The following is a 27,686-nucleotide window of genomic DNA, read 5'->3' as shown; positions in this document are numbered from 1 at the left end:
TTTGGGGGAAGCGGGGGGAGTGAGGGCACACTATTGAGGGGCACAAGGAGGCTTCCTGGGAGCACCTCACTGCCACTCAGCTACCAGCTCTGCCCTCCTCCTTGGGGCAGGGATGGGCCAGTAAGGCTGGAGTGGCTCCGGGGAGGAAGGAAGGTGGCATGCAATGGGCTCTGAGCAGCACATCGACCATTGGCAGGCAGCCAGGGAGAGTGGAGGGGATCCCTAGCTGCTACACCCCCCGCTGGGGGCCAGCGTATTGGGAGGGGGTTCTGCATAACCCTCTGTAGCCTCATCTCTCTATTGATCCCTGTATCCGTCTCTCTATTGATCCCCACATGTATCTATCGATCCTCATACACCTCATCTCTCGATTGATCCCTGTATCCATCTCTCGATTGATCCCCACATGTATCTATCGATCCTCATACACCTCATCTCTCTATTGATCCCTGTATCCGTCTCTCTATTGATCACTGTATCTATTAATCCTCATACACTTCATCTCTCTATTGATCCCTGTATCCATCTCTCTATTGATCCCCACAGGTATCTATTAATCCTCATACACCTCATCTCTCTATTGATCCCTGTATCCATCTCTCTATTGATCATTGTATCTATTAATCCTCATACACCTCATCTCTCTATTGATCCCTGTATCCATCTCTCTATTGATCACTGTTTCTATTAATCCTCATACACTTCATCTCTCTATTGATCCCTGTATCCATCTCTCTATTGATCACTGTATCTATTAATCCTCATACACTTCATCTCTCTATTGATCCCTGTATCCATCTCTCTATTGATCCCCACAGGTATCTATTAAGCCTCATACACCTAATCTCTCTATTGATCCCTGAATCCATCTCTCTATTGATCACTGTATCTATTAATCCTCATACACCTCATCTCTCTATTAATCCCTGTACAGTATTTGGCCTGCTAAACCCAGGGTTGTGAGTTCAATCCTTGAGGGGGCCATTTGGAATCTGGGGCAAAAACTGGGGATTGGTCCTGCTTTGAGCAGGGGGTTGGACTAGATGACCTCCTGAGGTCCCTTCCAACCCTGATATTCTATGATTCTATGATCCTCAGACACCTCATCTATTGATCCCTGTATCTATCGATCCTCAGATCTCATCTCTCTATTGAGCCCTGTATCTATCGATCGCTGTATTGAGCCCCGTCTCTATCTATCCAGCTATCCGCGTATCTCTTTCTCTGTCTCTCTTGATCCCCGACTCTCGCTACTGATTCTCTATCGAGCCCCGTCTCAGTCTATCAGTTGATCCCCGTATCTATCCCTCTATCCCCCGCGCCTCCCGCCCTCCACCCCCCTGAGTCGCGCGCCCCCCTCCACCCCCGCGCGGAGGAGCGGCCGCGCGGCGCCAGCAACCGCAGGGTGGGGCGTGGCCTCAGCCCGGATCCGCCCCTCCCCGCGGCGGCAGAGGCTTCGGGCGACCGATCGGTTTCTCCGCGGTCGACTGCTGGGGCTGGACCAGCGTCTCGCGCGGCGGCGGCGGGCACGTCACGGGGCAGGGCGCGCGTTGCCCGGCAGGGGCGGGGACCGAGAGGCGCAGGCGAGAGGCCGCAGGGAGCCCGCTCCAGCTCTTCCACAGGTGAGTGAGCGTCTGTCTGTCTGTCTGTCGGGGGGCTCCCCCCCTCCCCCTCCCCGGGGGCGGTTGGCGGCGGCGCCTGAGGGGAAGCGACGCGCGGCTCTTCGCGAGCGTCGGCTGCAGGGTGGGGTTTCGCCAGGCGGCTTCTGCCCGCCCCGGCGGCCCGAGAGAGGGCGAGGGAAACAACGGCCCCCCCGCTAGGGGGCGTGTGCAAGGGGGGGGATGGGGGCACCCCTCCCTTTGATGGGGGGGTGGGGAGTTGTCGATTTCTCCTCCTCTTTTGTGTGTGGAAGCCGTTAAAAAAGGGAGGGGGGGTGGTTTCTGCTGCATTTCCCCCCCCCCCCTTTCCCTTCCCTTGCCATGACTAATGGATTCAAATGGGCTTCGGTGCGTCTCAGCCCGTGTCCACCCACGTGAAGCGTTTACCAGAAACTGGTTCACGAAGGTGGGGTGGGGAAGGGGGGTCGTGTCGCGGTCGGTCCCGCTCTGCCTTATTCCCTCTGAGGGCGCCCGGGCTTGAAACAGTCACGAAACGCGTTAACCGCCCCCCCCCCCCCACTCCTCCTCCTGTCTTCTTTATCGTCTCCACGCGCTGCCCTTCCCTTGGGCAGGGAGGGTTTTGCAAAGTTTCCGTGCCAAGGCGGCGGCGGCGGGGTCATGTCATCGGCTCTCCCGTTTGCAACAAGCGGAGAGGCTGGAAGCGTTTGCAAAAGCTGGGGACTCCGGCGGTTGCGTCGGCTGGCCAGAGCCACTTCTGAGCCTGCGGGGGTGTGGACGGGCCTTGCACGCTCCCCTTAAAATGAGGGAATGCAACCGGCTGGGTGGATCGTGAGCAGAAAGTAAGTTGGAGGAGAGGCTGTTATCCCGCTGTTGATAAAGTGTCCCCCCCCCCACCCCCCCTTGAAGGATAGTGCCTTATGGAGTTTGGACGATGCCGTGTGTGGGATATAATTATTTTCCAAGTAATCTAAGGTCTCTTCCCCACCATATGCCCTACCTTTGGGGTACATGCTTTCTACATTTATAAGGATTTTATTCTTTTGCTTCCAGTTTTTTTGGGGTGGGGGGAACCTGTCCTGCCTCCAGCCTTGTTGCTGTGGTGAGTTTGGGACTTTTCCAAAGCACACAACTTTGCAGAACGCTTAATGTAACTGGGAAAGGTTTGCAGGGAGTATGTTTTCCGAGGCCTCAATTACGGGAGTTTATCTTGTTTTGACTCTTCAGATGTTAAACAGCACATATCTCTGCTGAGTCTCTTTATGTTTTTTAAGCTCCTGGGCTGCTGACTTCCCACTTTCTGAATTCCAGGAGCCATAATGTGACTTGCCAGTTAACGGGCCTGAGTCAAAGCAGATTGTAGTCTGTGGAAAAGATTCCATATTATGCATTAAGTTCTGCATAAATGTTCATCTTCAGACACCCCATGTTTCGGGGGGGGGGGATTGAATCAGTGAACTTTTAATGGGGCTTAAGGGGGTGGAAAGTGTGCAAATTTAATAGCAGCTGGGTTCCTGACTCCCCTAGGGTACTCTGAAAACCCCAAAAAGAAAAGGAGTACTTGTGGCACCTTAGAGACTAACCAATTTATTTGAGCATAAGCTTTCGTGAGCTACAGCTCACTTCATCGGTTTTATGTGGCTCAAGAAAGACCACACAGTAAGTTGGAGGCCAGGGAAATTGCTGGCTCCCAGCCCCATGCTTCATCTGTGAGTACATTCTAGCATTCAGTAAAATAGAAGGTTTCATTATACAGAATCTGAGGCTGCCTTCCAAAGTAAGATAGCTGGATCTTTGGGCTCTCTCTTAAACGGAACGAAAGACTCTGTTTGTAATGTTCATTGATTCAGCAATGCAGGTTCTCAATTACCATATTTGGGCGGGGGGAGGAAAGGGGACAGGAGCCCAATGTGTCAGAACCCTTATCGGCTCTGACTGTACGAAAGGTATGGGAACAGTCAGAATCTGCAATAACTTTACAAGATCAGCATACTGAATAATTTAACAGTCTAGGAATAGAGAGGAAGATGGCCCCGTGGTCAGAACACTGATCTGTGACTTGGGAGATCTGTTTAATTCCCTGCCCTGCTGCAGACTTCCTCTGTAACCTTGGGCAAGTCACTTCAGAAATTAATGGAAGTTAAAAGCCTAAATACATTTGAGCATCTTGGCCTTCGTTTGTCTGTGCCTGAGGTTCCCCAACTGTAAAATGGGGGGTGATCCTTCCTCACAGAGGGTTTGGGAGGATAAATATGGTAAAGATTGTGAGGTGCTCACATACTACAATAATGGAGGTCAGATAAGGACCTTAAGGTAGAATGTGTAACCTGCTTGATGCTATAATGTAATTCTTGGGCACCTTTTAAAATTAGCCTACTCTGTACAGAAATCAGTAAATTTCTGGCATGTTGGTAGCTGTGTTAAAGGGGGTATGTTTCTATCTTTGAGATAAAGGTCTCACCTCTAATTTTGTTGTAACCAGGGTCATCCTAGTTCTAGTTTATATTTACTGGGGAGCCTGAATCTTTGGCCTTGTTAGTGGTGGCTCCAGCTGACAACCCTGGTGCTGAGCAAACCAAAACACTTGAAAAGCAAAAGTTTCTGATTCCAAGTTCATCCCAAAACAGCCCTCCTCTCCATTCCCATCTAGATGGGTTAATTCCAAGGAGCATTATTTATACAGCAAATCTTGCAAGGCTGTCAGTGGAAAATAATACTTTATTTACTCTTTCCTCTGTTTCCCATCATAACTGGAATTATAAATATTCCCCCTTTAAAAAAAAAAAAAAAACAACTTGGCTGAGTGAGCAGAATCTTGTGGGGGTACATGCAGCGCCTGGCACTTCAAATTTCTCTGCAAAGAAGGGTTTTCTGCCACAAAGAGCTTTCAGTCTGAAGCAAATGTAGGATGCAGGATCATTACCACTTCTGTTTCTTGCTAGTGCTTTGGCCTGATCTTTCGGTCTGGTTTGAGCAGGTGGTTCCCTGCACCCATGAGGAACCACATTGTTGGGCTGGGTTTTGCGTGGAGAGGTCAGATTGCAGGATGGGGGTTTTGTGAGCTATTCCTGAGCATCCAGTTAGCCAAATGTTAATAATCCATGCGTTTTCCCTCCCCCTTCCCTAGCTCTGTGATCTGAATTGCTAGACAATCAAGACTCAACTCCTTCAGGTTAATTATTCACATCAGTGGAGAGTTTCGTATGAGCTATCTATTTTTGGGCATAGATTTCCCCCTTTTCCTCCCCCCCCCCCACTATGATTGGTGATTTTATTTTGATGCTTCTGTTTTTGGGTGTCCAACTTGAAACACCCTGGGCCACATCCTCAGCTCGTGTAAACTGTCATAGCTCCATTGTGGGTATGGCAGGTACTTAACACACTCTGAAATTCAAACCCCTTTTAAAGCGCTTTGGGTTGGGTCCTACAAAATGACTCATTGCTTTTGAAAATCATGGCTTTGTTATTTTTAAGCCAGCAGTGGCAAAGCAGAAGTTGCCCAGATGTAATGTGTTAACTATGAAGACAAAAAGATTCTATTCTCAATAAATCCCTAGCTGTCACTCGGGAATTACAGGATGTCGGATGGGTGAGACTGAAAGAATTTAAAGAATATTGACCTGTCATCACTACTGCTCCATGTGTATGTTTACATAGGCTAGTCTGTTTCACTTTTGTTTTTAGTTACTTTCACTTTCAGGTTCTCCTGCCCCTTGTACAGCTGTTTGGTACAGCTACCTAGAAATCCATGTGTGGTTTTTTCAAAAGCACTCAAGGCCCTGATCCTGTAAACACTTACACACAAACTAAACATTTTACTGTTATGAGTAGTCCCATGAATGTGTTTAAAAAAAAAAAAATGAAATGAAATCGGGAGGCAAATAAACAGAACTTAACACTGAGATTTCAAAGTGCTTTGCAAAGGAGGTATCATTATGCAGACAGAGAAACTGAGGCACACAGAGAGGTAGTGACTTGCCCAAGTCACCCAGAAAATCAGTAAAAAGAAGTACTTGTGGCACCTTAGAGACTAACCAATTTATTTGAGCATAAGCTTTCGTGAGCTACAGCTCACTTCATCGGATGCATACTGTGGAAAGTGTAGAAGATCTTTTTATACACACATGCTTTGTGTGTATAAAAAGATCTTCTACACTTTCCACAGTATGCATCCGATGAAGTGAGCTGTAGCTCACGAAAGCTTATGCTCAAATAAATGTGTTAGTCTCTAAGGTGCCACAAGTACTCCTTTTCTTTTTGCGAATACAGATTAACACGGCTGTTACTCTGAAACCAGAAAATCAGTGGCAGAGCCAGGAACAGAACAAAGTCGCCTGAGTCCCAGTCCAGTGACCTACCCATTAGGCTGCACTGTTGGGTTCTGTTTGTTTGCCTTCTGTGGTGCATGTGGTGTATTTTGTTTTTGTTTTGCCATTAGGGGTCATATTTTCAAGTTTTTCTCTGTGACCACAAGGGCTAGAAGTAAAAGATTTTCATGTAACCTCCTGACTGTGGGACCAGGGGCTTTAAGAAAAGCAACAGTTATCAAAAGACTCAAGATTTGGCAACATTTCTTTGCAAATAAATCCTATTTCTCCCTTCTAACCCTCTGAAAGCCTTCTCCAAATAACTGGAAAACTGTGTTTTTTATGTATGTATATTTAAAAAAAAAAAAGGAAATGGAAATTGTGGAGGTAATGAACCAAACTCCACTGCTTAATCACTGCTCTTTGGTGTAACCCCACCCTGGTCTCTTATCTGTAAGGTTATCAACTTAAATCAGGATGCCTTCAGCGTGAGGTCAGAGGTGTTGGCATCTTAATACTGCAGAGCACATGAGATTCCTTCTGGTGCTGTATAAATAATAATGCCAGTTTTTAAAAAGACAACCCTGCTAACCCTAAATTTGGAGACTAATCTTAAATTTATGATGTCCCTTTAACTCTGAGGAGCATCACTGCCAACACTACAGATTTCCCTGGGTTTGGGGATCACAAGCACATAATCTCATTCATTCATTTTTTTTTTTAAATTAAAAAAAAATCATGGAATTAGTTAAACAAAACCCAAACTACTTGAGTAAATTCCAAAAGCAGCTGATAAGCTTTTTCATAGCCTGCAGCTGTGTGTCTGTCTCTGTTTAGATCTCTGAATCCAGCACTTTGCTCAGTTAGTTGCTTACTTCTTTGTCTGCCAAAAATCTCTTTTCTTAATGGTCTGGCTCTCTCTAACTCATCAGCCAGCACAGTTCTCTATCAGAGTGGCTTTGTGGCCTACTGGGTAGGGCACCAGCCTGAGACTTGGGAGACCTTGGTTCTCTTCCCAGCTCTGCCACTGATTTCCTGTTTGACCTTGTGATTCCCTTTTCAGGGCCTCTCTTTTCCATTCCCACCCATTGTCTGTCTGTCTAGTTTTTGTTTGTTAGGCCCTGATCCTGCAAACACTTCTTATCATGTGCCTAACAGTGACTCATGGAGGTAAAATTAAACATACATAAGTGTTGGTAGGATCGGGGCTTTACTCTGGAAAATGGGGATGATCAGTCCTTGTCTGCCTGGTCTGTTTAGATTGGGGGCTCTTTACGGGCAGGGTATGGTCCTCACACAGTCTGTGCAGTGCCCAGTGTGACAAGGCCTTGATCGGTGTCTCAGCGTGCTGCTGTGACGCACTGAAGGAACAATGACAATGTTATTTTGGCAATGAGTTTAACAATCAGTTTACTCTTGATTAGCATAGGATGGAGGGGTTTTCTTGGTAGACTAGTGTAGGTAGCCAGTCTAAGCATCTGGGTTCTGTGGTCTTGTGGTTAGGACGATGTGAAGCAGTCATAATTCTTCTATTTTATTATTTACATCATAACAATGCCTAGAAGCCCCGACCGGATCAGGGCCCCATTGTGATCAGTACTATATGTAGAATCATAGGACTGGAAGGGACCTCGAGAGGTCTTCTAGTCTAGTCCCCTGTACTCAAGGCAGGACTAAATATTATCTAGACCATTGCTGACAGGTGTTTGTCTAACCTGCTCTTAAAAATATCCAGTGATGGAGATTCCACAACCTCCTTAGAAAATTTATTTCAGTGCTTAACTACCCTGACAGGAAGTTTTCCCTAATGTCCAACCTAAATTGCCCTTGCTACAATTTAAGTCCATTGCTTCTTGTCCTATCCTCAAAAGTTAAGAATATTTTTTTCTCTTTCCTCCTTGTAACAATCTTTTGTGTACTTAAACTGTTATCCCCCTCGGTTTTCTGCAGATTAAACCAATCCAACATGCATGTAGTGCAACAAAGTCCTTGGCCTGAATTCCTTAGACAAAGGTGGGAGAAAGAAATAACTATAGTCTTCCCTTTACAGGAGAAACTGAGGCACAGAGAGGCCAAGTGACTTGGGCTGGGAATTGGACCTGGGTCTTTTGAGTTCCTGTCTGGTGCCTGAGCCTTTTGCTGCCCAAACTTTTGGAAATGTCTCATCAGCCAGGCATGGCAGTGGGACAATTGGAATGGACCAGAGCCATACAACAGTTGGATGTTTTTCTTCAAGGCTGGGGGTGTTTTTTAAAAGATACTCTAGTTCAAACGGGAATTAATTCAGGGCAGTTCTTGGGCCTGTGCTATTCAGGAGGCCAGACTAGATGATCACAGTCTTAGAATCTATGAATCTATAAATGAAAAATGAGCGGAAAAGTATATTAACAGACTTAATGATGCTGCTTTAGTCATCCCATCCCTAAAATGGACCGCAGCACTTGTTAACCCTTGCACTCCCCTGAGCTAAAAGGATTGGTAGAAGAGTAACTGAGAGATTGATTCACCCCCTCCCCCACACCCCCCATGGGTTCTTTCTTTAAATATATATTTTTAAGTAGCTATTTTTGAAGTCTGTGCAAAAATTCTGTTAGCGATCTAGAGACTCTCACACAGTGGTCTTTAAAAACTAAAATACTTCTGATTAGCTGTACAGATTAGTAAACAAACCAAGCAATAAGGAAGGAGGTGATCAAAAGTACCGAAGGGATTTAGGGACCAAGTCATATTGACTTTGAATGGAATTTGTACACCTAAAAATTCCTTTGATGCTTCTGAAAATCTCCTTTTACATTGTTGTTAATACAATGAGAGGTTATGTGGCCTGGTATGTAGGACACTAGACTGGGACTTGAAGCCCCGAGTTCTATTCCCAACTCTGCCGCTGGGGGGCTTTGGACAAGTCACTTCCCATCTCGGTCTGTTTCCCTGTGTGTTGAATGGGGAGACAGTTATACTGACCTCCTCTGTAAAGCGTTTTGAGATCTAGAGATAAAGGGAGTGATGTGTAGTGATTTAGAGCCATTTGAGAGATGAGACTCCTAGATTCTGTTTCTGTCACCAAGTTGGACATACGACATCAGACAGGTCACTTCCCCTTATTGGTGAGAGCCCCTGTCCCAAAAAGCTTTTAATCTAACCCATCTATAAAGAGAAGATAATGCTTACCCACCTTCCTCTACTAAACCATAGTCTGTTGGGTGCAGCAGGGGGCTGGGTGCCAGGACCCCCTGAGTTCTAATCCTGGCTTGGCCACTGACTCGCTGGGAGACCTTGAGCAAGTTGCTTTCCTGCTCAGTTTCCCCATATGTAAAATGGGGGTAATGGGATTTTCCTCTCACGCGAGGGGGTTGTGAGGACAAATCAGTGTCAAGCTCTTTCGGATCCTGTAATGCAAGGTGTTAGGGGAGTAGGGCTTTAGCATCACAGAGCACCTGCCTGCCCTTTGTGCCTTTGACAGTCATCAAATCGTAGAAATGCAGGGCGGGATGGGACCCCGAGAGGTCATTTGGTCCAGTCCCCTGCGCTGAAGCAGGCCAAGTAAGCCTACAGAATCCCTGACAGGTGTTTGTCTTCTAACCTGCTCTTAAAAACCGCTAATGACAGGTTTCACATCCCTGTTGGTAACCTGTTCTGGTGCTTAACTCTGCTAATATGGCAGCTTTGATCCATGCCAATTACAGCCCTTGCTCCTATTTGTTTTAGCAGCAGCATGGATTTCTTGCTCTCCTTTTCCCTCCCTCCTCCTTACAAATCTTCCTTACTTAGCAAAGCTTCAAGACTGAAGAGGCGGGTGAGGAGACAGGCAAATAGAAACCAAGTTCCTTGGAAGAAGTGTCACTCCCTCCCCCGCAGTCTATTGAATCTTTAAGTAGACAAACTAATATTAGCTCTGGCACGGGGCAGGGCAGACCTCCCTGAGCCAGCAAGTCAATCAAGGGACGTGGCGCACTCATCCCTAGTTTCACTGAAAGTAAAATATTGATTGTGTGGCAAAGGTGCCAGAGGCACTAATTTCCCAAGGCTGAAGGGTCATGCCAGTGGGGGCCGGTTCTTGGTCATCATTTTCAAACCTGTAATTTGGGACGTCAAGATCCTTTCATGGGACAGTTCCGCTCCTCCCTTCTCGCCCATCCTCTCTCTGCAGCCTGGCGGATAGAGTCTCAGGGTACCTGGGTTCTGTTCGGAGCTCTGCTGCGGGCCTTCTGGGTGACCTTGGGTAAGTTGCTTTCCCTCCATGTGCCTCATTTTCCCCATCTATAGGATGGGGACAATGAGACTGAAACCACCTGTGTAAAGTGCTTTGAGATCTCCAGATGAAAATCGGTAGGTAAGAGCTAGAGCGATGTGTATATCTCATACAACCCTCCAGCTCTTATCTAGTGCGTTTCATCTGGAGAGCTCAAAACACTTTACAAATATATAACATTCCATTGGTGTTTAGGGGCTGCAACTGAGATGTGGGCCCCATCATGTTAGATGTGGTACGTTCACATAAGGTATGTCTACGCTGCAATAAAAGACCTGTGGCTGGCCTAGGTCGGCTTATGCGGGCTCGGGCTGCGGGGCTAAAAATTGCAGTGTAGTTGTTTGGGCTTGGGCTCGAGCCCGGGATCTGGGACCCACCCTTTACAGCGGGTTTTCCGAGCCCAGGCTTCAGCCTAAGCCAGAATGTCTACACTGAAATTTTTTAGCCTCACAGCCTGAGCCCATGTTGATTTAGGTTCTGAGACTCTGGGTTTTTTATTGCAGTGTAGATGAACCCCTTGGGGGATGGTCCCTGCTCCAAACAGCCAACCATCTAATGGACATGAAGTGGGAGGGGAAATGGAGAGACTTGCTCAAGGTCAGGGCTGAGAATAGAACTTGTATCTCCTAACTCCCAGCCTGTGCTACCTCCCTGTGTGATGGTCCTATTAAATCTGTATTAGTGCAATGGGTTACATACCCTACCTGCTCTGCATCTTGTACCTGAGCTGGGATGTTTTCCCTCCCCGCACTCTGGGTGCTACAGTATTAAATCTCCCCTGGTTGCATTTTGATTTGTACTGTGGTACATCTTAGATATCCCATAAATGCCCTTTTGTGCCTGAACTCAGAGATTATGGATTTAAGTGGGGAGGGGTCTTTGCACTGGCTTTTTGAAAGGGGAGGATCTAATTTCCAGAGGTGCTGTATCCCCGCAACTCCCAGTGACAGCTGTAAATCAGGCTGCTGGTTTAGGTGCCTCCGGTTAGGTCCCTGATTCTGGAAATCTCAACTCTGAACTGAGGAAAACCAGGACCCTGGTCTGGTTCCCTGATTCTTAGCTCTGGTTTCAGTCATCCGATGTCCTTTACTTAGTGAAACCTGAGAGTGTAGCCTGTTTGTGTTGGTGTCTAATCCTGCTTTGTGGGATTGTTTTCCTTCCTCTTTGTCGTCCTGGTTCCTCTGCAGCAGGGGGAGGGCGGCCAGCATAGCTGTATACCCAGCATTGCCTTCCCTAGGAAAGCTGAAGCCTTGGAATTCAGCACCTGTGGAAGTGAGGATGTGCTAATGTCACCCAGGCATAGGGTGCACAAGTGCTACTGCTCTGCTAAACCTCAGCCAGCAGCACTCTTCGCTCTTCCAGTCCTGGCTACACGCTCCCACATCACTGCTGCTTCAATCCCAATTTACTGCCATTCCAGCCCTGAATTCCCCCACCCCTCATCTCTGCCAATGTTGTAGAAGTGCATGTAACTACAGTGGCATCATAGACTATTGGGCTGGCGGTATAAGATGGGAATTCTACAACAAGTGGGAATATGGATGAATTGCCAAGAGGAGTACAAAGGAATAACACGAGCATATAGGGACAAAATCAGAAAGGCTAAGGCACAAAATGAGTTCTGCGTAGCAAGGGGAATAAAGGGCAATAAGAAGAGGTTCTTTAAATAGATTAGGAGCAAGAGAAAGGAGGACAAAAGTGTAGGTTTTCTACTTAGCAGGGAAGGAGAGCTAATAACGGACGATATCAAGAGGGCCGAGGTGTTTAATGTCTGTTTTGCTTCAGTCTTCACTAGAAAGGTATATTGTAATTGTAACCAGATATTTAACACAATTAATATTAACAACAAGGTGGGGGGGAACGCAAGACAAAATAAGGAAATAACAGGTTAAAAAATATTTAGATAAGTTAGATATATTCAAGGCAGCAGGGCCTGATGAAGTTAATCCTAGGCTGTTTAAGGAACAATCTCGGAGCCATTAGCAATTATCTTCCAGAACTCATGGAGGAGGGGTGAGGTGCGAGTGGACTCAAGAAGGGAAAACATAGCACCAATCTTTAAAGGGGAGCAAAGAGGACCTGGAGAATTATAGACCAGTCAGCCAAACTTTGATACCTAGCAAGATACTGGAACAAACTATTAAACAATTAATTTGTAAACACCTGGAGGATAATAGCGTGATGATTAATAGCCAATGTGGAATTGTCAAGAACAAATTAGGGTTACTGGTCTTGTAGATGTGATATATCTTGATTTTTAGTATGGCCTTTGACACAGGCCTACATGATATTCTCAATAGCAAACTGGGGAAATGCGGTCTAGATGAAATTACTATAAGGTGCATTTTGTAACTGGCAAAATGATTCCTCTAACAAACAAAAACATGAGGCCTATCACCTTCTTAAAGCCAAAGTCCAAAGGCGGCTACGTGACATCAAAAACAAGTGGTGGCAAGAGAAGGCCTCTGAGATCCATGGTTTTGTAGACTAGGGTGACATGAGAAGCTTCTTTCAAGCAACAAAACCTATATATGGGCCAAGCTCCAAAGGGCTAACCCCCTTACATTCTCCGGATGGCTCCACCCTCCTCAAGGACAATGTGGCCATTAAACAACACTGGAAGGAGAACTTTGAGAGCCTACTAAACCGCAGATCCATGGTCTCTGAAGACCCCATCGAGTTTATTCAACAATGCTTAGCAATGGAACACCTTGCTAATCCCCCATCTTCAGAGGAAGTCTGGCATGCCATCACCCAGGCAAAAAATCACAAGGCACCCGGCCCAAACAGTATCCTAGTTGAAGTTTTTAAAGCTGGTGAAACAATGCTCCAGCACAAACTTTGCCAACTCCTTGACAAAATCTGGACCTGTGAAGAAATTTCACTTGACTTTAAGAACGCCAACATTGTTACAATATTCAAGAAAGGGGACAAATCTTTGTGCGGGAACTACAGAGGTATTGCTCTCCTCTCCATTGCAGGGAAGATTTTTTCCCAGATCCTACTAATCTGCCTCCTTTCTCTTGCTGAGGAACTCCTCCCCGAATCACAGTGTGACTTCAGGCCATCCCGAGCTACAACCGACATGATCTTCATGGCATGACAGATTCAGGAGAAGTGCAGAGAGCAACACCAGGAACTGTTTATGGCATTAATCGACCTAACCAAGGCCTTTGACTCTACCAGTCGTGATGCTCTATGGAAGGTGCTGTGTAGGTTTTAGCCACAGAAATTCATTTCCATCATCAGACTACTCCATGATGAGATGACTGCCACCATTTTGTGCAACAGCTCAGAGACCAAACCATTCGCACCGGTGTCAAGCAGGGCTGTTTCATTGCTCCAACACTCTTCTCCATTTACCTTGCCATGATCCTGATTCTCATCTGCGACCGCCTTCCTGTTGGAATAGGGATTGAGTATCATATGGATGGCCAACTCCCGAATCTTTGATGTCTCCAAACAAAATCTAAGATCACAAAAATTGGCATCTCTGACCTTCAGCCTATGTCATTCTTGCACACACAGAGGCCGACCTGCAAAGCACACTAAATCTTTTTGCAGATGCCTATCACAGCCTGGGTCTCTCTCTCAACATCAGGAAAACCAAGGTACTCTACCTGCCCTCACCTGCACAAACTACTCTTCGTACTCCACAAATCACCGTCAGCGGAGAACCCCTAGAAAATGTGGACCATTTTCTGTACCTTGGCACCCACCTCTCTCAAACAGCCAGCATTGACACAGAAATTGAATACAAGATCCGCTGTGCCAGCACGTCGTTTGGAAGACTACTCAAACGAGTCTTCAATGGTAGGGATCTACAAACAGGTACCAAGATCTTGGTTTACAAGGCAGTTGTCACCCCCACCCTTCTCTATGGATGAGAGACCTGGGTAACCTGCAGATGATATCTCAAGCAGCTGGAGTGGTTCCAGCAGCACTGCCGCAGGAGGATTCTCAGGATCAGCTGGGAAGACCAACGCAGTAATATCAGCATTCTCTCTGCAGCCAACATTAGCAGTATAGAAGCACGGGTCATGAAATACCAACTCCGCTGGGCTGGCCACTGTGTATGTATGCCTGACGCTTGCCTCCTGAAGCAAGTGCTCTTCTCTCAGTTAAGTCAGGGAAGAAGGGCTTGCAGAGGGCAGTGGAAGCGTTTCAAAGACATTCTGAAAGTACACCTTAAAAAGAGGCATCAACCCAACAAACTGGCAGGACTCGGCACGGAACAGAACAGTGACACCACGCCATGCACCAAGTCACATCTCGCTTTGAGGTGAACAGACGTGCTCAAGAGACAGAGAAGTGACAAAGGAGGAAAGAGAGGGCACAACACTCCAGCCAACAACTATGTTTCCTCCAAGATTACACCTATCACTTCTGTGGGAAAATCTGCAGGGCAAGAACTGGGCTCCTCAGCCACTTAAAAACTCACCAATGAACCCTCTTGGCAGACGTCATCCTCGCGTTGAGGAATAGCTGAAGAAGGCGACAATTATAAGGTGGATGCACAACTGATTGAAAAACTGTTCTCAAAGAGTAGTTATCTATGGTTCGCTGTCAGATTGGGAGGGCCACAAGGGTCAGTTCTGGATCCACTATTCAATATTTTCAGTTATGACTTGGATAATGAAGTGGAGAGTATGCTTATAAAATTTACAGATGACCTCCATCTGGGACGGGTTGTTAGCACTTCGGAGGAGAGGATTAGAATTCAAAACAATCTTGACCAGTTGGTCTGAAATCAACAAGATGAGATTCCATAAAGAGAAGTGCAAAATACTTCACGTAAGAAGGAGAAATCAAATGCGCAGCTACAAAATGGGGAATAACTGCCTAGGTGGTAGTACGCTGACAAGGATCTGGGAGTTATAGTGGATCACAAATTGAATCTGAGCCAACGATGTGATGCGATTGTGAAAAAGGCCAATATCATTCTGGTGTGTGTTAACAGGAGTGTTGTGTATAAGACATGGGAGGTAATTGTCCCACTCTGCTTAGTACTGGTAATGCCTCAGCTGAGGGACTGTGTCCACTTCTGGGTGCCACACTTCAGGCAAGATATGGACAAACTGGCGAGAGTCCACAGGGAGAGCAACAAAAATGATAAACCTGATCTATGAGGAAAGGGTAAAAAAACTTTGGGCACATTCAGTCGTGAGACAAAGATGACCGAGAAGGGACTTGAGAACAGTCTTCAAATATGGTATGGGCTGTGCTTGGTTGTTCTCCATGTCCACTGTGGGGTGGACAAGAAGTAATGGGTTTAATTTGCAGCAACAGAGATTTAGGTTAGATAGTAGGAAAATCTTTCCAACTATAAGGTTAAACGCTGGAATAGGCTTCCAAGGGAGGTGATGGAATGCCCGTGGCTGCAGGTTTTTAAGAACAGGTTAGAAAAACACTTGTCAGAGATGGTCTAGGTATTCTTGGTCCTCCTTCTCTGCAGGGGGCTGGACTAGATGACCTCTCAAGGTCCCTTCCAGCCCAACATTTCTATAACTTTATGGCTCCAGCAGCAAGCTGAGTAGCTACTCCTGACAAGAGGCAGCCTGTTGTAGCAGCCAGAGTGCAGACCTGGGAGCTGGGACGTCCTGAGTTACCTCTGCGTCGGAGAGTCTTGCTCAAACACTTTCTGTACCTCGGTTTCCCTAGCTGTAAAACTGGTACTAATGCATATCTCAGTGGAGAGGGACTGGGGCTTCATGAATGGTTGAACATTGGCTTGGTGATGCCAGTGTGCATAAGCATTAAGCATTAGGGTTTCTATTGGCATCCCTCTAGGAGGTGAGTGCATGCAGGTGGACAAATACCTGCTCTACATTGCAGATATCGGGCACTGGGGTAGCTGCACTAATGCAAAACCCTAATGTGTACATGGGTTATATCAGTGCTGTTAACCTGGTACAAATGGTGTCCAGGCTAGGGAATTTGCAGCAGTAGCAACCATGCTGGGGAATGAATCCCCAGTCGACCAGGCCAGAGATCCCTGCAAAGTGGTCAGTCGATGCCTTCAGAAGAGATACCAGAGCATTGGTTGCTAATCCCCTAAGCAAACACAGAGGAAGGATGGTCTTGGGCTGAAGGCGTTGGACTGGGACTCAAGAGATCTGGGTTTCAATTCCCAGCTCAGCCACCGACTCCCTGTGCGACCTTGTTTGGGCAAGTTAAATGATCTCGCTGGGCCTTGGGTCCCTATCTGTAAAATGGAGATCCTTTCTCCCGCCCATCTCTTGCTTTACATTTGTGCAGCATCTGGTAGAAGAGGACCCCATCCTGAGCTGGGACCTCTGGGTGCTGCCATAATACACACAATAAAGTAGCATTGTTGTGTGTATTTAGGTCCGGGGAGATGAGTGGAATCCACTCCACCCACTCATTGCTGAGGGGTAGATTGGAATTGCTGTCCGGCAGTGGCTGTCCTCTTGTTCTGTGCTTTGTGCAGCGCCTTGTGCCATGGATTCCCTATCCATGACTGGGGCGGAGAGGTGCTGTAATACACCTAATAAGTAGAAATAGTTTTACAGCAGTTTCTTCCCCAAATGTAATATCATGACTGGAAGGCCAGATCTAGATTAGAAACTTTTGCTGGTATAGTAATGTAGCTTAAGGGACTGATTATTTAACATCTCTTCTGTACCAGCAAAACCGTAGTGCAGGCACAGTTATTCCAGCATGAAAGTGGGTTTGCTGGTCTAGCTGATTTTGATTGGTATAAGCCATACTGGCAAAAGCCCTTTTTTGCCAGTATACGATGCATCTGCACTAGGAGGGTTTGTTGGTTATAGCTACACTGGCAACCCCTTTCTAGTGTAGGCCTGGCTAAGATGTACTGATTTCAGGACCATTATTTTTGTCCTTTTCTAACGGGTATGAAATCTTTCTGAAAATACAGCGTTGCTCCATTAAAAATGGTACCATGGGGCTCCATAATGATTGTGGTTTTCTTAGCTTTATTACGGTAGCCACTGTAATCTTTCATCTTGTTGATTTCAGATCAGGTCCTGTTGTGCCAGGCCCTGTACAGATCCAGTGAGAGCCAGTTCCTGCCCTGAACAGCCTACACTCTAAATAGCTAGATGATGTCTTTTAGAGAGAATCTGCCAACCCCCTCAGTGCTCAGATCTGATGAGGGTGGTTCAAAAAAACTCATGAGATCTTAATAGTGGGTTGTTTTTATTTACTTCCTGTGTCTTGGACCCTTATAGGGTCAATTGTCCAAGCTTTTCTCCACCATCATTTTAGCTAGAAACTTGCCTTCTTTTTTTTTTAAATTGTGCCAAGATTATCATGTGATCACAGGACTCCAGGAGATGGGGTTTTAAGGAAAAAAACAAGTCTCTCAATATTTTGTGAGATAAAATCATGAATGTTGGCCATGCTGAACTTGCATAGTTTAAGAATAAAAATTGGGTGAGGGGTATTGTTCTGTCGTCCTTGCATTCTGGGATCTTGAGGGTGGAGACGAGGACTGCTTCTGCCTCGCAGGCAGTCAGGGTTAGTTAATTCTGATGCATGAGCTAGATTTTGTTCTGGCTCTTGCTGCCACAGCTGTGCTGAGACTTTGCAATACTAATAGAAGAAAAAAGTGTTAATTTACATTAAAGAAATTCATGCTGGTATTAGTGCATCAGTGTAGTTATGCCCATGTAAACACTTTTCCTGGAGCAATTTAATCTGGTCCCAGATGGAAATAAGATTGATGGTGTAAGCCTGCTTTGCCTGCTGCACAGCTCTTACATTGGGGTTTTGCATTGATTATACACATGCAAATGCCCTTAGTTACTAAGGTTTTTCTACACTACAAAATTCAGTCGACCTAAGTTAGGTCAATTTACAGCCATTGCAGTAATTATTGCGGTGTTCATGTCCACACCGCGACTGCTCTGTTGGTGGTACATGTCCTGACCAGGAGCACTTCCACCGACTTAACTGTTTGGGGCACTGACGGGTGGAGCCCCCTGCCCCAAGGCCGACAGCCAAGAGGCAATGTAAGCAACACAATAGGTATTAGGTTGGTGTAGTGGTCAGCTTACATCAGCAGGAGCGACATTGACCTAACTCTGTAGTGTAGACCAAGCCTCCAGTAAGGCCTTTGTCTGCGTTTAAAGTCTGCGGCTGTGCATCCCCATCCTGAGCAGACTGGTTGAGTAGAGGAAGCTGCTGTTTGTTTTTTTAACAGTCTTTTTAAAGGTGTGCCCGTTCCATGGCCCTGTAGCTGGATCCTGGGGATTTTCCGTCCCTGTTAGGAGGCAAGAAATGTTCAAAGTGGGAGACCCTGGTGCCAGTCTGTGCTGGTGGGTGGGGAGATGTTTGGCAAGAACTAATGCCTTCAAGGCAAGTGCCTGCCCACTTCCTGTGGCTGCTTCGGCAGTGTGGGTGTGATCTGTGTGCTGGAGGAATGTTGGATCTGATGCACTGCTGAGAGTCTGGAGGGCTACCCAGGGTTTCTGCCCATGCCCCTGAGATCAGAATCTGGCCCTTAGACGTGCAGCGAGGAGAGCAGTTCCCACTAAGGCAGATCCTGTTGGATTTTTCTTCAGCACCCAGAGAGTCTTTTTACACCAGGTCTCAGGTCAGGGAGCTCGGTTAATCATCTCTCTGTGACCCTCCAGAATGAGGGCAAAGTCCCTGAGCCAAACCTTTGGCCAACATGCCAGCAGCACAACAATTTCACAACCCTGTGGTGACTGGCTGGGTCAGGTGGGCTTGAGAATGTTTGCTGAATGATCTGGCGGATAAGACCTCCCAAGTGCCCATCCCTGGCTACTAGCGGGGTGCTGATTCAAGGGCTAGGCGTGGATTTCCATGACAGCATGCAGCTGATCCTGACTTGGCAGCAGTGTCCATAAGTCACATGACTCCCCTGCACCTCCTTGCTGTCATAATTTGGTCAATATATTTGTTGTTTGTGCTAAACCTGAACTGCAATAGGGTAACCTCGTTTCCCCTCCCGAAGCTCTCCTGTTGCTTTAAGTGGTTGCAGAATTCTCCTTGTTCTGGCCTTGCTGGGTGACCATGGGTGAGTCATGTCCTCTGTGCCTCAGTTTTCCCATTTGTACAATGGGGTAAGGATGTTGACCTCCTTTGTAAAGTCGTTTGAGATCTAATAACCATCATCAGTTCCTATCCTGAAGTGCTTTTTAGTGTCACCATGTGGCTGTTAAGCACTAGCAGCTGCCACGTTCCAACCCAGAGGTGGCTGCATCTTTATAGTGGCTGAAGGGAATTGGTGTAGATGGCTTGTAATTTTGTAAAAGGATTTTGGGCTTTCAAAATGATCAGGAAGGATTAAATCAAATTCTACAGCACCCATCTTCTGCATCTCCTTAACTGTGAGACCTGGCTGCATATTTCAGATTGAATAAAGGAGCAGGGAATCCCAGAGAAGTGAAGGCCCTGGGCTGGGACTCGGGTGGCTGGGCTTCAATTCCCAGCTCTACCACTCCTTTGGCTGAGGCCCTGAGTGAGTAAACTCCATGCTTAACTTTCAACCTGGCTTCACAGGGACTGAAGCATGTGCTTAAAGTTAGGCATGTGCTTAAGGGCATGCAGTACTTTAACGACGTTGGTTTAGAAACCGCTACAGTTAAAGCGGTACAGCACCATAGCATGAGCCTTTGTGAGTGCCTTTATACCAGTATTGCTGTGTCCACACTAGAGGTTGTTCCAATTTAATTGTGATGGTAGAAAATCCCACCCCTAATCAACTGAGTTAAACCTGAACAAAAACTGTGAATGGAGCTGTGAATCTCTGGGCCTCAGTTTCTCATCTGTGAAATGGGGATCATAATCCTTCCTTTGTCTGGCTTATCTGTTGAGACCGTGAGCTCTTTGGGTCTCTTGTCCTCTGTGCAGTGCCTGGCACAATGGGGCCCCGATCTCAGCTGGTGTCTCCGGGCACCTGTAATTATTATTTATTAGGTGCACTGTGGTATTGCTTAGGGGCTCCAGTCAAGGACCACGACTCACTAGTGTGATTGAGTCTGATGTGAAGGGACTGTTTGAGACATGCAAGGGCTTTGCAAGCTCCCTTTGCCCTCGGGTGCAGAAGTGAGCTCATAAATCAAGCCTTAGGCATCTTGCTCCCCAACTGTCTTTATAACAAACCAGCCCTGGCCAAAGAACCATTCTCTAGAAACGCACATTGGCTCCTTCAGGGAGTTTATCTTGACTTGTTCTCAGCCCTGCCCAATGGCAACTAATAACACAGCATCTCCTTGCAGCTGTTGACTGGAACACTCTGGAGATAGGGATGGCATCACAACACACGTGCAGATTCTGGATTGGCTAGTGCTAGGGAAGTGGAACAGGCTGTGCACTTGGCCAGCCTGGCTTGAATCAGCACCGGTTTGCTGACCTATGGAACTTGCAGCAACAGCAAAGTAGTTTAGCAAAGGTTGGGAAAGGGGTAGGAGATGATACGCATTCCTTGATGTGGTGGGTCCTTTCAGTAATCCCAGGTACAACTATGCATCTGAGCATTGCTTGAGCTACGAACTGGGGTTGCTTCCACCATTCCTGCAGAGTTTGGAGCATTATTGGAGGTTGACTGGTATGAGTTGGTGTCAGGAGTGGGATACTGGACAAACTGGTGCATTGTCTTGTTTTCAGTTTGTTGCTCGTATTGCAGTAGCAGCTATACACCTTTTCGTGGGGTCAGGCCATGTGTCCACTGCCTCAGTTTCCCTTCGGCTCCCCTTAGATGCTTGTGAATCAGGAAACAGCCCTTCCTGGGTGGGTGGCTTATTAAAATATCATTGCACTGCAGTGTCAACGACAAATCTCTCCCAGGCTCTATAGTTCTTTCCCCAACTAGGTCCTGGTGCCCTAAAGCTTCTCGCCATTAAGGCTGCTACTCCTAGTGCTTATGGGTATCATTTATCAGGAGCAAAACCCGCTCCTAGGCTCTTTCTCTGACCCTGGGGCTTCCTCCTATAGGAAATGACGCCACTGGGTGGTGCTGTCGCATGACCCTTGGTGACCTGCCCCAGGAGCTTGCTTGTAAGCCCCATTGTGCTACATGAATACACAGTGAGAGACAGTCCCTGCCCCACAGAGCTTGCAGTCTACAAATACAAAAGGGAGGGGGGAAACTGGGGCACAGGGAGGGAAAGTGACTTGCCCTGTGTCAGAGGCAGTGCTGGGAAAAGACTTAGGTCTCCTGACTCCCAGGCCTGTGCTGTATCCACTGAACAATGCTGTCTCTTTGGAAGGACAGCAGAAAAGAAGTACTGTTATCCCCACTGTATAGATGGGGAGCTGAGGGTCCAGAGAGATTAAATTTCGGGTTGATTTTTCTCGTGCACATCCCACCTTTCACATGCCACTTGACATGTTCAATATCTTCATAAATGATCTGGAGGATGGTGTGGATTGCACTCTCAGCAAATTTGAGATGATACTAAACTGGGAGGAGTGGTAGATACGCTGGAGGGGAGGGATAGGATACAGAAGGACCTAGACAAATTGGAGGATTGGGCCAAAAGAAATCTGATGAGGTTCAATAAGGATAAGTGCAGGGTCCTGCACTTAGGATGGAAGAATCCAATGCACCGCTACAGACTAGGGACCGAATGGCTAGGCAGCAGTTCTGCGGAAAAGGACCTAGGGGTGACAGTGGACGAGAAGCTGGATATGAGTCAACAGTGTGCCCTTGTTGCCAAGAAGGCCAATGGCATTTTGGGATGTATAAGTAGGGGCATAGCGAGCAGATCGAGGGACGTGATCGTTCCCCTCTATTCGACACTGGTGAGGCCTCATCTGGAGTACTGTGTCCAGTTTTGGGCCCCACACTACAAGAAGGATGTGGAAAAATTGGAGAGAGTCCAGCGAAGGGCAACAAAAATTATTAGGGGTCTAGAGCACATGACTTATGAAGAGAGGCTGAGGGAGCTGGGATTGTTTAGTCTGCAGAAGAGAAGAATGAGGGGGGATTTGATAGCTGCTTTCAACTACCTGAAAGGGGGTTCCAAAGAGGATGGCTCTAGACTGTTCTCAATGGTAGCAGATGACAGAACGAGGAGTAATGGTCTCAAGTTGCAATGGGGGAGGTTTAGATTGGATATTAGGAAAAACTTTTTCACTAAGAGGGTGGTGAAACACTGGAATGCGTTACCTAGGGAGGTGGTAGAATCTCCTTCCTTAGAAGTTTTTAAGGTCAGGCTTGACAAAGCCCTGGCTGGGATGATTTAACTGGGAATTGGTCCTGCTTCAAGCAGGGGGTTGGACTAGATGACCTTCTGGGGTCCCTTCCAACCCTGATATTCTATGATTCTATGCTGGTGAACTGCAAGGCCAGGTGATGAAAGGGGCTGCTGGCTATGGTGGCTTGGCTGGAATGCAGCCAGCTGTGGGTTCTGCCATGGATCAATGGGCTGAGAGTGCGGGGGGCAAAGTCCACTAAACAGGATGTGCTGGACCTCTGAGGACATCCTGGCAAGCACTTGGGGATTTGAACACGTAAGTGGAGAATGAAACTTGGTGCACTGCATTGTGGAAACCTGGGTTCCAATCAGTCGCTGAACTGCTTTGCAGCGGGAGTGTAGCTGCTTGTTGCAACTGATGTTCTATAAAGAGCTGCAGGGAAACTTTAAGCTTGGTCCTGGGAGAGATCAAAGCTTTTTGTGAAGTGGGTGGGCAGCCCCCAGCTTTTTGAGGCCTGAATTCTATGGGGATCAGCCTCCTGGGTAGCTGAGGTAGCTGGTCTGGCCTGGATGAGCCATTAGAGTAACAGGCACATGCCAGAGCAAAGAGGAAGCTGTACCCTTTGCTGCACTGAGCCCCCCAGAGGGGCAGCAATGCTACAGTGACAGGACTCTTTCTGAGGACTGGATGTGTCACTTTGTTGGGGGACTCCAGACACATTCCACTGTGTGCTGTCTCCCCGCCTAGCCTGAGCCAAAATGTGTGACCTTAAGTCACTTCCCAGCCCTCCCTTAATGCCTGCAACGCTGCTCAGCTGTCTGTGCTCGGCCCTTGTGTCTGTGTTTCCTGCAGTAGCCTTTTCAGCCCTTGTGGGATTCCCTGAGATGCCGGTCCTGCACCAGGCCATGGCATAGCAAACCTGTCTGCTGCCCCAGCTGGGGCCCAGTCTAGTGTCTGTGCTTTGCTTCTAGCTATGGGGCTTCCGCCCACTGAATGTTTGTGACCGGTAGAAGAGCTCGGGTTTGAGGACCTGGCACAATCTGCTTTGCAGAGTCTGGGTCCCAGTTCAGCACAGAGCGGGCAGGGGAGAGCTTATTTTCCAATTCCCGTTTGGATGTGGCCAAAATTGCACTGCTCCCAATAGTACTTTGTACCCAGCAAACTTGGTACTTTGTGGAGGTGGGTGGAAGATCAAGGTCCTTCATTTGAAGAGGGGGAATTAGGGCAGAGAGGGCCCAGTGTTTTGCAGCCAGTCAGAGAGAGAGAGCTGGGAATGGACCCTAGGAGTCCTGATTTGCAGCCCCATTAGCTCTAACCACTAGATCTGTTCCCACAGCCAGAAAGGAACCCAGGAGTCCCCATTTGCAAACTTGTGCCTTATTAGCTAGGCTGCAGCAGGCCCAGAATGGCGAAATCTAACATCTCCTGGCTACTGTCATCTTCAGCTGTAGTCTGTGTGTCTATTTTGTGTATGTTGCATTGAGAGCAGCTAGGTTGGTTGGCTTGCAAACACAAATGTGTCTTCTCCATGGGTGTGTTCGCCATGTGGCTCTTCCTCTCGAATCACTGAGTTATTCCTAATGGCTTGGCTGTTGATGCTGTGTTGCTGCAGTGCTCTTAAATCCAACTATGTGAGAGAGTGCGAGCACCTGGCTTGGGGGGGTGTGTGTGAGCAAGCTGTGCACACGGGGTGTTCTGGGTGTGTGTGTGTGATACTGTGGTGTAACCTCTCCCCTCTTATTTCCCAAACGTGAGCCTCTTGGCTCACCTCTGTGGACACTTGCAATGCGCTTGGGCAAGGAGTGCTGACTTAGTTTGAGGAAGTCCCTGCCCCACCCAACCCTGGACACCCTGTGTGACTCAGGAGGAAACCACAGCTTGTGATAAGCTGTGCCACTGGGTGTCCCTGGCTCTTGCCACACGCCTGCCCAGCTACACCCTTTCTCAGCTTCCTGTGTCCTGGGCTTCCTAGCTAGGCCCGTGCCCTGGGAAGCGGGGCAGTCTCCTTCCAGGGTCTTGCTCAGCAGATGCATTGAAGCAGCACTTCAATAGCTGTGGGGAGTGGAGGGGTAGGGCCCTGGGCACAGCTTTGTCTCTGCAACTGCAGCCAAGATCTGCACCCTTCCCCAACTTTCGCACTCCAGATCTCAGTGTGCTGCCCATGTCTCTGCTCCCTTTGCCCGCTCCACACTGCCCCACCACCCTGTCTGTGCGCTCCCAGCTCCCTCATCCTACCCTGCCTGCTCCCACGTGCCTCAGCGTCCTGCGGAACAGATGCCCATCATGTCTTGGCAGCCTTTGCACGAAGCTGGCCATGCTCAGGATGCTGTGCATTCAATGGATCGGATCCATCTGGCTTCTCGGGGGACCCTGGCAGGTAGCCAACCTGCTTCCTGGTGCTTCCTTCCAGGGGTCTCTGAGCGTGGGGGTTCAGCATCCCTGCTGTCAGGGGTCACCCCACATCTGGGTTTCTGATTAAAGGAGATACCAGCTATTGTCTGCCTAAGGGCTTTAGGCCATAGCACATCCCTCTGGGGTCAGGGCCGCCCCTGGACTGGGGGATCCTATGAAGAGGAGGCTGTGGGGTGGGGGGGATTTTATTGTTCTTGCTCGCTGTGATCTGGGAGCCCCCTCGACTCATCCGATTCCCCACACAGCCATCAGGGCCCTCATTCCTCTTGTGCTCCCTGCATCTGGGGTGAACGCACCCGTGGCCTGTCTGACGTAGGGGGTTCTTGTGTTGAAGACAGAACTTCGGGGCTATTGCGGACACCCCGGAATGTAGGAGCAGGCGCTGCAGAGGGACTGAGGGAGATGTGCTCCTGTGTGCCAGCTGAACAGGTGGATGTGACAAGGTGCGTTTGCAGTATACATTTCCTTGGTACCCCTGCATGGTGATCACCGGAAGCAGGAGATCTGGGAGTTGGGACTCCTGGGTTCTAATTCCAGCTCTGAGGGAAGTGGGGTCTACTGGATGGGGTCGGGGGGCTGGGAGTCAAGATTCCTGGGTTCCACTCCTGGCTCTGCCACTAACTGCTTGGCCAAATCACTCTGCCTCTGTTTCTCCACCCATAAACTGAGGGGGTGTGACAGTGACCCACCTTTTGCAAAGCCCTTTAAGATCTATGGATGCAAAAGGTCATAGAAAGCCACTGTGTTTGTTCTCTCTGTTCAGTGAATGCGCTAACTGATCAATCCAGCTTCACCTCTGTGTGTGTGTGAAAGAGAGAGATGTAGCACATCAGCATGGGACCAGTCAGTGCAGCTGCAGGGACTCTTCCCTCAGTGTGTTTCTTTAGCTTCTGGCATGGCGAGGCCCAACCTGCTTGGCCAATAGGCGCTGGTGCTGTACAGCTGTTCCACAATGACCTCCGCTGTCTGGCTGCCCCACCCGTTGAGCCTCAACAGCGTGCACAAGACCCAGCGCCTGCATCCCTGCTGTAGCTCTGCATTGAGAGATGCAGCAGTGGGAGAACCTGGGAGGAGCTGCTTTGCTCTGGAGACGTCTGGTCACCCGGCATCATTTGTTTTGCATGGATGGTATTTAAGACAAGTCCTGACATGGTTAGTTTCCTAATCTGCTAAACCTGCTGGAGGGGGGGTGTGTGCGCACGCTAACCTCCCACTTCTGTCCTGTCCTCTCACCACCTGGACTAGTAGCTCTTCTGCTTTCTAAATCCCGCAGCTTCCAAGCCTTGAAACGCAGCCGTTTCCCCAGCCCCTCTACTTGTGAGTGGGGACATGAATCTAGTCTTTAAAAGCAAGGCCATGGGTTTGTCGAGCAGTCACTTGGGGGTGAAAGGTGCTAGCAACACAAAACCGTTCATGTTGCTTACTGTGAAAGACTTCAGCTCAATGAATGTAGCTTGTGTCTCTGGGATCCCTTGCTCAAATGAGCCCAAATTCTGACCACTAACCCTGCCCCAGGAGGCACAGGAGTTTCCAAGAAGATGTGAGACAGCATGTGGATTTTAGAGCACTAGGAAAACCTGGTTGTTGAACAGTAACTTAGGCTGTGTGTACGCTTACAATGCTACAGCAGTGCAGCTGCCCCAAAGAAAGCCTCCCATCGCTATAGTCAATCCATCTTCCCGAGAGGTGATGGCTGGGTTGCATGAAAAATTCTTCTGTTGGCCTAGCACTGTCTATATGGGGACTTAAATTGGCTTAACTATGTTGCTCGGGAGTGTGGATTTTTCATACCCCTGAGCCATATAACTGGGTTGATGTAATTTTTCTAGTATAGACCAGCCCCTAGTCTCAAACTTACGTATAGCGGAGCCGCTGCTTTGCTGTAATCAGAGAAGATTGAGAAGCGACTTGATCACGGTCTATAGACACCAACATCAGGAGAAGGTTTCTGCTCTTGAAGTGAGCAGACAAAGGCAGAATTAGCTCCAAAGGCTGGAAGCTGACACGGGAGTAATTCAGACTAGAAATAAAGTGCAAAATTTTAAGGGAGAGGAACTGATCTTTGGAACAACCTTGAGGATTCTACATCACTAACCGTCTGTAACTCAAGGCTGGGTGCCTCTTTTTTAAACAAACAAACAAAAACCTGCTCTAGCTCAGCCAGAAGTTATGGGCTGGATGCAGAAATTGCAGGATGAGGTTCTCTGACCTGTGATGCAGGAAGCCAGAGTAAATGATCATAGTGATCCCCATTGGCCTTATGCTCTGTGACTGACTGACTTATCAATCAAGCCCAAGATATTCACTTTTTAAATATACCTTCCAAATTCATGTTCTGAACAAACCTATGAGCTCATTAGAGAGAGAGAGTGAGTTCAACGTGTGGAAGAGTCAAAGAATTCAAGTAACCTCAGCAAAACCAACCAACCATGTTAATAGACTGTAGGCACACGCTGGGCCCAATTCTCTGCTGGTGTGAACTGATAGAGTACTACACTAGCAGCGAGTTTGCCCCAGTTACACAGCAAACCAGGAGTGTGTAGAAGAGGGGTTACTGAGTGTATGTAATGCACTACGGTTGGGAACAAATGATGTGATGCTATATAGTCTTGTTGCCCCTCCTTCTAACACCAGATATTGGGGCCTTGCAGATCAGCTCCCTGTGGAAGGGAAATCTGTGATGCAGAGGCTGGGTATATTCGAAAGGTCACTTGTTTTATTTATACACGTACACCAGTCCTGGAACAGGGGTCGTCAAACAGCACACAGGGCAATCCCTTCTCCCAGAAACCTCAGAGAAGTGCCAGTGCCTAGTTCCCAGGGAGCAAATCTGTGTCAAGAATTGGCTCCCATCAGGGCCCAGGCACAGAGCAAACATTTGCACTGCTCCCGCAGTTCCCGCAACCTTGTCTAAGCAAATCTATCACAGTATGTCTTCCTGAGGTGGAA

General features: G+C 47.9%; 1 protein-coding gene across 2 annotated transcripts in view; it reads left to right on the top strand.

Moving 5' to 3' along the window:
* The first annotated feature begins 1,491 nt into the window (after window positions 1–1,491).
* CERS2 (ceramide synthase 2) overlaps window positions 1,492–27,686 on the top strand; it is a 47,146-nt gene continuing 20,951 nt past the window's right edge. Inside the window, exon 1 of one of the 2 annotated variants that reach the window (XM_074938681.1) lies at window positions 1,492–1,622. Coding sequence is in view for 1 of the 2 variants with exons in the window: in XM_074938679.1 (XP_074794780.1) it covers window positions 2,427–2,458 (32 nt within the window). In the remaining variant the exon portion in view is untranslated. Of the gene's footprint in view, window positions 1,623–2,268; window positions 2,459–27,686 lie in introns of those variants that run through there. The other variant, XM_074938679.1, reaches the window with a different exon arrangement.

The sequence above is a fragment of the Natator depressus genome, chromosome 24 (genome assembly GCF_965152275.1).
Source record: "Natator depressus isolate rNatDep1 chromosome 24, rNatDep2.hap1, whole genome shotgun sequence".
Classification (NCBI taxonomy): Eukaryota; Metazoa; Chordata; order Testudines; family Cheloniidae; genus Natator; species Natator depressus.
The sequence above is the reverse complement of the archived record's forward strand: the minus strand, read 5'-3'. Positions and strand labels throughout refer to the sequence as shown.